Source organism: Bos mutus, chromosome 11 (assembly GCF_027580195.1).
Source record: "Bos mutus isolate GX-2022 chromosome 11, NWIPB_WYAK_1.1, whole genome shotgun sequence".
NCBI lineage: Eukaryota > Metazoa > Chordata > Mammalia > Artiodactyla > Bovidae > Bos > Bos mutus.
Window position 1 is genome coordinate 86,890,455 of NC_091627.1, and position 11,374 is coordinate 86,901,828.

Sequence of the window (11,374 nt, forward strand, 5' to 3'; positions counted from 1 at the left end):
GGCATTGTGAAAACTAACAACTTATGGAACTAAGATTTTTAAACTGCCTAAGAATATAGAATGGTGGGAGATAGGGAGCTGAAACTAGAAATTCCTAGTTTCAGCTAAACTAGGAATTAAGATATGTTCTAATGAGTATGATATGTGGAGTTCTTCATGAAGTAGCCTACAAAAGCAAGATTATTCTGTAAGTGGTTAGATCAATACGTGTTTTATAGCTGGAAGTTTTCATTTATGTAATATATTGAAGTATGTGCCATAGTTCATAGCATTTTCTATAAAGATGAGCAATAAACTGGTTCTTGCTCCTAAGGAGTTGCTATTCTAAGTTTTTTCAAACTAATCACATCACCCAAAAGCCTTGTTAAAAATGCACATTCTTTGTTGACTTCCCTGGCAGTCCAGTGGTTAAGACGCCATGCTTCCAGTGCAGGGGAAGGAAGCAGGTTGAATAATTGGTTGGGGAACTAAGATACCACGTGCCACAAGGCGAAGCCAAAAAAAAAAAAAGCATATTCTTGGGCCTCAACGGGCAATTCCCCAATCCCCAAATCTGATTCAGCAAGTCCAGAGTTGGCACCCCGTAATCTGCCCTTTTACAGACAACTCCAAGTGACTTTTATACAAGAGGCTCCTGGACCACGTGAGGGGAAACACTGACCATGATCACCCACTAAGTGGCAAGACTAGACTTCAACTCTTGATTCTCTCCCTGTATTATAAAAGCCCATCAGAAGAAAGTGCTTGAGTCTGTATTCTCTTTCATGAAGGTAAAAGCTAACAAGGAAAGATCTATATAACAAACTAGCATATCTGACTCTAACTGAATAAATGAAATATAGACCAAAGTTTTTACTCTGCCTCAAAGTCAAGAAGGCCAGGAGAACCAGTGGTTTTTAAACTCAGGATTTCAGCATTGTCCTGTGTATGATTTGTCATACTGTTCCATTCTCTGTGTGAAATGGCACAGCCTGTAATACTCTACCCAGCTCTCCTCTCATTCCACTCAATTTTAGCTTCTTTTCAACAGTCTGAGGGTGGGGGTAATTAAATACTTTGGTAGGATTATCCTACTAATATCCTTACCAGGTGTCCCTCCCACCCCACCCCCAAGATCCCTTCTCTCATTTTGATAATGTGATCACCCTGAGGCCTGAAAGATTAAAACTTTATTATTCATGCCTAAGTGAAATGAAGCAGAAAAGTTTAAAACTTACACATAACTAAGAGGCAGTGAGGGAGTAGGAAGGAAGATTTGTTTTCCTTTGTGTACTGCTAGACATTACATTATAGGCTGTACATTATAGGTTTCCCTGGGTAGCTCAGCTGGTAAAAAATCCACCTGCCATGTGGGAGATCCCAGTTTGATTCCTGGGTTGGGAAGATCAACTGGAGATGGGCTAGACTACCCACTCCAGTATTCTTGGGCTTCCCTGGTGGCTCAGACTGTAAAGAATCTGCCTCCAATGTGGGAGATCTGGGTTTGATCCCTGGGTTGGGAAGATCCCCTGGAGGAGAGCATGGCAACCCACTCCAGTATTCTTGCCTGGAGAATCCCCATGGACAGGAGCCTGGGGCTGGGGGGTACCCTGCAGTCCATGCAATCCTGAAGAGTTGGACATGACTAAGCACATTTACTGCCAGGAAATAAGCCATAACCAGTACAAGAGCTATCTTGGGGTTATTTTTTAATGTTCAAGTGCTGAAAAAACAAACAAACACACCATAAAGCCAGCCTTACAGGCAGATCCAGAGAGTAAGGAATTCAAGTAGAATTCTGTTTTGTTAGGAAAGCAAGGAAAAAGGTTCAAAAAAGTAAAGTCCATAAATAAAGCAAATTTTTAAAAGACTAGGAAAAAAGTAAAGTTCAAATAACACTGTAAAAAACATTTACCTTTCTTAAAAACAGATATATGTACATTTCACATTCCAAGTCCCTCAGCTTCAGAAAAGGTGTTTATAACAACTGATAAAACCAATTTAATGAACACCAAAGGCATACCATTCCACAACAGGTTACTAACTGGTGGAGATGGAATAAGATTAGACAAGATTTTTGGATAATGGTGGAATTCAGGTGACATTTAAAATAAATCAGTCCTTAGAGTTCCCTGGTGGTCTAGTGGTTAGGATTCCGAACTTTCACTGTTGTGGCAGGGGTTTAATCCCTGTGACTGAGATCTGGCAAGCAGGGCAAAGCCAAAAATAAATAAATAATAAAGCAATCCTCAGGTGGGCTGGGAAAAAAGCAGGGCTGTGTGTCATGAGGGTAACATCACACTGGGCTGAGACGCTGACTCAGGATGCACAAGCTTAAGACAAATACGCATATTGCCTCCAAAAAACCTCAGCTGTGCACCATAGCCGGCTATGGACACTGCTCAGCATCTCCAGGCAACATTTCAAACAGCAACGTCTTTCCTTCCACTCTAAACAACAGGCTTCCCAGCTCCGACCCTGAGTTCAATGAACAAAAGCAGTTTTTCCAGGTTTTCAGTGTCAAGAGCCAAGCAACCAACAAGGCCCCCAAGCGTGGTCTCAGGTTGGCTACCAGGGATCCTCAGCCCCTCGCAGCCCCCGCATCCCCGGTGCCTGGGCTCCTGCCATCTCCCCAGTTCCCGGGTTCTTCCCGACCCGCCGGGACTCCCAGCACACTCCGGCCCGGCCAGGTGCCCACATGCACGCTCAGCGGAAGGAACACTGACCGGTCGCCGGACCAAGGTCACTGAGCGACCCGGAAACACTCGGGTCCGCCCCTCGTGCAGACCAACACAGTCAAGGAATGTCCTCTTTATGATACCAGAACTCTGCCGTGGTCCCTACAAACCTCAGCCCTCCTCCTCACTCTGGGGAGACCCTGTCGGGCACGAAGAGCTACAGCCAAAAGTCTAGCAAGAGGCCTGCACAAGTACCTTACCTGAGGCGCGGACTCCAGGGGTTGCGCATGCGCAAAGTGTGGCAGAGCCCTCCTCTCCCGGGCGTTGGCCCCGCCCCCAGACCGTAATTACCGCTTACTGTGCATGACTGAAACGGCTTAGCAGTAGCAGCAGCAGCAGCAGCACCAGCAGTGCTCTTACTACCCTGGTGGCTCAGCCTCAAAGAATCTGCCTGCAATGGAGGAGCTACAGGAGACACAGGTTCGATCCCTGGGTCAGCAAGATCCCCTGGAGAAGGGCCAACTCTTTGTGACCCCATGGACTGTAGCACGCCAGGCTACTCTGTCCGTGGGGATTCTCCAGGGTTGCCATGGCCTCCTCCAGGGGATCTTCCCAACCCAGGGATCAAACCCAGGTCTCCCACATTTCAGACTGATTCTTTACCATGTGAACCACCAGGGAAGCCCAACATATACACAGTACTACATATAAAATACATTACCAGCAAAGACCTAACGTTTTAGCACAGCAAACTATAGTCAATATTTTGTAATAACCTATGAGAAAAAGAATCTGAAAAAATACATAGATATATATGTATGTATAACTGAATCACTTTGCTGCACACCTGAAACTAATACAACTAAATAAAAAGGAAGAAACTAGGAGCTTATAAATAAACACTTCAATTAAAAACATACTTCAATTAAAATAAATCCTTCAATTATGTACTTAATAAACAAATACCTCAATTAAAAACAAACAGGGACCTAGGAAGTTTGCTGTCCATTCTCCCACGGACATCTCAGAGGAAGACTAGCTAGTCAATCTGGTGGAATCCTCGAGTTGAATCCTTCCAACTACCTGACATGAGGCAGCAGAGATTAGTCTAGATAATCCACTGCTGCTGGTTGCCAAAGGGCACCTACTGGACAGAAGGGCCAGGATGTTGGTGATGGCGCAGGCTTCCCTTCAGATGGCCCAGGACACAGAGCAGTGGGGAGCTGTGGCCTCTGGCGGGCGGGCACTGTCCCTGAAGCAGGGGCAGCAGGGGCAGAATCTCTGTTCTGCCAGCTGCTATGCTCTGGAGGGAGTGGCTCTCCCATCACCCTCAGCCTAGGAGACCAAAGTGTTACCAGATACACCATCCTGGATCCCGAATATTTCCATCATCCACTAACTCACGGACTCCATCCTGACTTCCTGATGGTCAACTTCTGATAAGGGGAGCCAGTTTTTAGTAAACTCTCCAAATACAGAGGTTACTCCCTTTCCCTACGTATTGGATTCCAAGGTCAATTTGAATCTTGAACTGCCCTGAAAGTAGAACATCTCTTGCTAAAGAAGAGGGTGGGGGTGGGGGAGGAAACACAACATAATCTGAAGGGGCACCCCAAGGAAGATGGCACAGGAAGGGCCAGTTTACCTGCCTCTAAAAAGCAGCCTTGGGTCAATCAACACACAGGAGCCCTCTGCTATCTAATACCTGCTTTGCTCATCAGTCTTGATTTCAATCTCCTTAGACTTTTTAAAAAGTCACCTGTACTCTGGGTGGGTGGAAGTGTCTATGTGTGTATGTGTGTGTGTAAGTTCACAGCCTGGGAGAAAAAATTAAAGGAAAAGAAGGCAAGAGGGACCAGTCTCTTTAAACTGAAGGAAAGGAGCTTCATATAAACCTCCCAGACTCAGCAGAGCCAAGAATCAGTACCATCTGAGAGGTCCAGCACCACTTGCCTCAGGCCTGGGTGGATCCAGCTGAACAGGAAGCTGGGATTTTGCAGAGCCAGAGGTCCACCTGCAAATGCATCATCTAATCCCGATTATTCTGCAATCATGCATGAAGGTTGACAGGTTGCCCTGAGTTTAGGGAGACTAACAAAAATCAGACCTCACATTACCAATTCTAGACAGCCCCTAAATCTTCCTAATCACAGGCATTAGTATCAGAACAGGATCCAGTCACTCTTTTTTTAATGTCACTGTTTGAATTAATGTCTTAAGTTCTACCTTCCCTAGGGAAACAAAGACTCTGTACAATATAAGAGATAATCCCACTAAGCCACTTGGCAGGGAGTCCAGTCTTACACCTTTTCTTTTTTGGGAGGGAGATTCTGAAATACACAACCTTTCCACCTACACTGAATAACGTCCTATTATTATGTACGGTAATAAGAGCTTCAAGGGGTAGTGCTGTATGGAAATACAAAAACAGGACTTCCCTGGTGGTGCTTCTGCTGCTGCTAAGTCACTTCAGTCGTGCACGACTCTGTGTGACCCCATAGACGGCAGCCCACCAGGCTCCCCCATCCCTGGGATTCTCCAGGCAAGAATACTGGAGTGGGTTGCCACTTCCTTCTCCAATGCAAGAAAGTGAAAAGTGAAAGTGAAGTCGCTCAGTTGTGTCTGACTCTTTGAGACCCCGTGGACTGCAGCCAACCAGGCTCCTCCGTCCATGGGATTTTCCAGGCAAGAGTACTGGAGTGGGGTGCCATTGCTTTCTCCACCCTGGTGGTGCAGTGGATAGAAATCCACCTGTCAGTGCAGGGGACATGGGTTCAATCCCTAGTCCGAGAGGATCCTAGTCCTGGAGGATCCCACATGCCATGGAGCAATGAAGCCTGTACGCCACGACTACTGAGCCCATGCTCTAGGGCCCGGGAGCCGCAACTAGTGAACCCATGTACCTAGAGCCTGTGCTCCACAAGAGAAGCCACCGCAATGAGAAGCCCGTGCACAGCAACTAGAGAATAGCCCCCACTCTCTGCCAGCAGAGAAAGCCTGAGCACAACAAAGGCCTGGCACATTTAAAAATAAAAATAAAGATGAATAAATCAATAAAATTAAAAATGTAAAAAGACATAGAAAAATAGCAAGACTCAAATATTTTAATTTTACTAACTTAAAAAAAATAATCACAAATATAATGAAACCCAACTCTGAAACCTCTTAGGTCAGTTCTTTCCCTTCAGTAAAATGGAGATTAAAACTTCCTGTCCCACATCCACCACCTGCCTCACTGAGACACTTTCTGTTGACCGGTATAACTTCGTCAACTCTATGATGGACATGCTTTCCACATTTCTGAAATTGGAATGCACCTCACAATCAATGGATACATTTAATACTGTGTTTATCCCCAAATGCTGTTATTGAATATAATGTTCTAGAATCCAGGGAATTTATTTCCCTTGCGGTCATAAAAATCCATCTCCTTAGGAGGTAAGATTTTTTTTTCAGTGAAAAGTCGCGGGGCCTTGTTTCTCATAGCCTGCAAAGTAGCACCGGAAATGCATTGGTAGAGACAATTACACTGGGGCCTCTAACAGAGATCTTGCTGTAACCATCTGTCTGCCAGGGGATTCAGCTGCACTGCCTACATTCCTGTCCCAGCTCCTCAAATGTCTGACTCTACTTCCCTCCTGTAAAACTCCAATTAACCCACCTGTAAAATGGTAACAACAGTAACATTGATTTCATAGGGCTATTTAGTGAAGCTACATGAAATCATCCATGTAATGTTACCAGCGTGGCAGGATGTCTGCTACATACAGGTGATCAATAATGTTGGGTGTTATTTTAATTTATATATGGATATGAATGACTGTAGCAGCGAGGTAATGATGCACAACTAGGAGCTAACTTCCTCAGTGTTAGCATGAGTTTAGAGAAAGGCAAATGTGGGTTTTAAAAAACTATGTTCATAAGGCTATAGGAAAAAAAATGGAGGAAGAGTAAGGAGAACGATTTGGAGAAGAGAATGGGATAAAGAAGAAAAAAATGCTCACTAGATGTATACCGAAAGTCGACTTAAGAAGAAGCCAACGAGAATACATTTTGACCCAGAAAGTATACTAGACAAGATGTATGCTAAACTGCTGAGACAAAGAGACTGCAGAAATCCAGTGGCTGCCACAAGACAGGCAATTGTATTCTTCCACACACAGTTCATGATATTGGTTCTATGTAGGGTAGGTGATGGGATGGTGATCGCATGTTGAGTTCCTGTATCTCGTTGGTCTGCCATCTCCTAGAGGGCTGTTTTTGTCTGAATTAGCAAGTCTGGCTTACCAGCATCATGTCTGTCCTCCAGGTGTAGGAAAGGGGAGAGAGAAAAATTAGAGAACAATCAACTTTCTGTGTCCAGGTCCTGAAGAAAAGTTTGCACACACTACTTCTACTCAGCTCCCATGAGCCCCAGGGCCACACCAAGATGCAAAGGAGGTGAGGATAATAGTCCAGTTCAATCAAAGAAAAAAGAAGAGAGTATTGCTGGGGAAAATCTATGTCACAGAGAGTAAGCGTTTCACTTCAGGGACCTTGAACCAGAAGGACATGAACTCAGAGAACAGGAGACACCATTATATTGTATGTTTCCCTTGACAAAGCATCTCCCTTCTAGGAATCATACATATCTGTTGTCAAATAGGCCACCTATTACTATCCCTCTATTCTGAAGGAGATCAGCCCTGGGATGTCTTTGGAAGGAATGATGCTGAAGCTGAAACTCCAGTACTTTGGCCACCTCATGCGAAGAGTTGACTCACTGGAAAAGACTCTGATGCTGGGAGGGATTGGGGGCAGGAGGAGAAGGGGACGACAGAGGATGAGATGGCTGGATGGCATCATGACTCGATGGACATGAGTCTGAGTGAACTCTGGGAGTTGGTGATGGACAGGGAGGCCTGGTGTGCTGCGATTCATGGGGTCGAAAAGAGTCGGACACGACTGATCGATTGAACTGAACTGAACTGAACTGAAGGTATATTATGAGTTCAAAATAACACAACTAGTCATCATCAAAAGGTGTACAAATACAAATGCTGGAGAGGGTGGAGAAAAGAAAAGCCTCCTACACGTCCTACACCTCACCTTCCTGTGGGTGACAATGGTGCAGCAACTACAGAGAACAGTATGGAGTTTCCTTAAAGACACAGAAATAGAGCTTCCATATGATCCAGCAATCTCACTCCTGGGCGTATATCTGGAAAAAAGGAAAACTCTAATTTGAAAAGATAAGTGCACCCCAAAGTTCATAGTAGAACTACTTACAATAGCCAAGATGTGGAAGCAAACTGTCTACTGACAGGTGAATGGATGAAGAAGATGTGATATATATACAATGGAATACTGCTGCTGCTGCTGCTGCTAAGTCGCGTCAGTCGTGTCCGACTCTGTGTGACCCCATATTCGGCAGCCCAACAGGCTCCCCTGTTACTCAGCCATAAAAGAATGAGATATTGCTATCTGCAGCAACATTGATGGACCTAGAGATTTTCATATGAAGTGAAGCAAATCAAAGACAAATATATGATATCACTTGTCAGATCAGATCAGATCAGTCACTCAGTTGTGTCCGACTCTTTGCGACCCCATGAATCGCAGCACGCCAGGCATCCCTGTCCATCACCAACTCCCGGAGTACACTCAGACTCACGTCCATCGAGTCGGTGATACCATCCAGCCATCTCATCCTCTGTCATCCCCTTCTCCTCCTGCCCCCAATCCCTCCCAGCATCAGAGTCTTTTCCAGTGAGTCAACTCTTCGCATGAGGTGGCCAAAGTACTGGAGTTTCAGCTTCAGCATCATTCCTTCCAAAGAAATCCCAGGGCTGATCTCTTTCAGAATGGACTGGTTGGATCTCCTTGCAGTCCAAGGGACTCTCAAGAGTCTTCTCCAACACCACAGTTCAAAAGCATCAATTCTTCAGCGCTCAGCTTTCTTCACAGTCCAACTCTCACATCCATACATCACCACTGGAAAAACCATAGCCTTGACTAGACGAACCTTTGTTGGCAAAGTAATGTCTCTGCTTTTGAATATGCTATCTAGGTTGGTCATAACTTTCCTCCCAAGGAGTAAGCATCTTTTAATTTCATGGCTTCAGTCACCATCTGTAGTGATTTTGGAGCCCAGAAAAATAAAGTCTGACACTGTTTCCACTGTTTCCCCATCTATTTCCCATGAAGTGATGGGACCGGATGCCATGATCTTTGTTTTCTGAATGTTGAGCTTTAAGCCAACTTTTTCACTCTCCTCTTTCACTTTCATCAAGAGGCTTTTTAGTTCCTCTTCACTTTGTGCCATAAGGGTGGTGTCATCTGCATATCTGAGGTTATGATATTTCTCCTGGTAATCTAGATTTCAGCTTGAGTATCTTCCAGTCCAGCGTTTCTCATGATGTACTCTGCATATAAGTTAAATAAACAGGGTGACAATATACAGCCTTGATGTACTCCTTTTCCTATTTGGAACCAGTCTGTTGTTCCATGTCCAGTTCTAACTGTTGGTTCCTGACCTGCGTACAGGTTTCTCAAGAGGCAGATCAGGTGGTCTGGTATTCCCATCTCTTTCAGAATTTTCCACAGTTTATTGTGATCCACACAGTCAAAGGCTTTGGCATAGTCAATAAAGCAGAAATAGATGGTTTTCTGGAACTCTCTTGCTTTTTCCATGATCCAGCAGATGCTGGCAATTTGATCTCTGGTTCCTCTGCCTTTTCTAAAACCAGCTTGAACATCAGGAAGTTCACGGTTCACATATTGCTGAAGCCTGGCTTGGAGAATTTTGAGCATTACTTTACTAGCGTGTGAGATGAGTGCAATTGTGCAGTAGTTTGAGCATTCTATGGCATAGCCTTTCTTTGGGATTGGAATGAAAACGGACCTTTTTCAGTCCTGTGGCCACTGCTGAGTTTTCCAAATTTGCTGGCATATTGAGTGCAGCACTTTCACAGCATCATCTTTCAGGATTTGGAATAGCTCAACTGGAATTCCATCAGCTCCACTAGCTTTGTTTGTAGTGATGCTTTCTAAGGCCCACTTGACTTCACATTCCAGGATGTCTGGCTCTAGGTCAGTGATATCACTTGTAGGTGGAATCTAAGAAAATGATACTTATTTACAACTTATTTGTAAATGAATGAACTTATTTACAAAACAGAAAGAAATTCACAGATACAGAAAAACAACTTAGGGGGACTTCCCTGGTGGTCCAGTGGCTAAGACTTGGCACTCCCAATCCAGGGGGAGCCGGTTGGATCCCTGGTCAGGAAACTAGATCTCACATGCCACAGCTAAGACCAGCACAGCTAAATAAATAAATAAAAAAAAAAAAAAAAAACCTTATGGTTACCAAAGGGAAAGGGGGAGGAGAGAGGGATAAATTAAGAGTTTGGGATTAATATATACACACCACTATACACAAAATAAACAAGGACCCTGTATAGCACAGAGAACTATATTCGGTATCTTGTAATAACCTATGATGGACAAGAATCTGAAAAAAGAACTGAATCACTTTGCTGTATACCTGAAACAAATACAACACTGTAAATCAACAATACTTCAATAAAACAAAATAAACAAACACAAGTAAGTGGTAGAGCTGAGATTCAAACTCAGGTCTATAGTCTTCTGAGTCTACTGCAGCGGGAAATGATAGATTCAGTTGGGTGCCTCTTTCCACCCCACTAAATTACTGGGCAATTCCATCACTTCCTTGTCACTGAAGGAGACCAGGTTTTGCCATCTTACAATATGCCATGTTGGCATGAGGATAATTTTGAACTAAAGGCAATTAAAAAACCCAGCCAATTAAGGAAAAGCTCTTTACTTCCCCCTTTAGTTACCTAAATTTACATTGGAAAGAAGGGCTGTACCAGGAAGATACCTATTACCAGGGATATATTTTTATCCAAAAAACTCATCTGCAGAACAGGGCAACCCTAGTTTTCCAAACATCTTCTCTGCCTTCCTGTGAGTGGCTTTCCTCCCCTTTGTATCCTCAAACCCATACCCCTTTCATAAACCCCTGTTAATAAACAGGATGTTATTTAAACTTCAATTACCTGATGGCCTTTTGAATCTGTGTATTATAATGGAACATCCATTAAGTACGTAATTTTTTTGTTTTTTTCTCCTGTTGACTGCTCTTACATCAATTTAATTATTAGACCAGGCAAAGAACCTAGATGGGAAAAAGGGAAAAATTTTACACCCTGCATCACACCATGGGGGCTTCCCTGATAGCTCAGTTGGTAAAGAATCCACTTGCAATGCAGAAGACCCTGGTTGGATTCCTGGGTCGGGAAGATCCATTGGAGAAGGGATAGGCTACCCACTCCAATATTCTTGGGCTTTCCTTGTGGTTCAGCTGGTAAAGAATCCGCCTGCAATGCAGGAGACCTGGGTTTGATCCCTGGATTGGGAAGATCCCCTGGAGTAGGGAAAGGCTACTCACTCTAGTATTCTGGCCTGGAGAATTCCATGGAGAGTCGGACACGACTGAGCAACTTTCACTTTCACTTCACTTCACACCATGGACATGTATGTGTAAAACTATCAACCAACGAGAGAGGTTTCCTCCATAAATTGTTTTGCTAATATTAAAATATTATATGTGATTGAATTAAATAACTATGTGTTAGACATTTAATATCTATTATTGTCTATTAAGAAAGTCTACTCTGTCCTTGGGAGGGCTGTGTAGAGTGGTAATA

The 11,374-nt window shown here is 44.0% G+C and overlaps 1 protein-coding gene across 1 annotated transcript in view; it reads right to left on the reverse strand.

Moving 5' to 3' along the window:
- The window catches only part of CEBPZOS (CEBPZ opposite strand), a 6,613-nt gene extending 3,638 nt beyond the window's left edge, over positions 1-2,975 (reverse strand). The window contains exon 1 of the mRNA XM_014477557.2: positions 2,918-2,975. Within this exon, the coding sequence (XP_014333043.1) occupies positions 2,918-2,946 (29 nt within the window). The 5' untranslated portion in view covers positions 2,947-2,975. The remainder of the gene's footprint in view (positions 1-2,917) is intronic.
- Between the last annotated feature and the right edge of the window lie 8,399 nt (positions 2,976-11,374).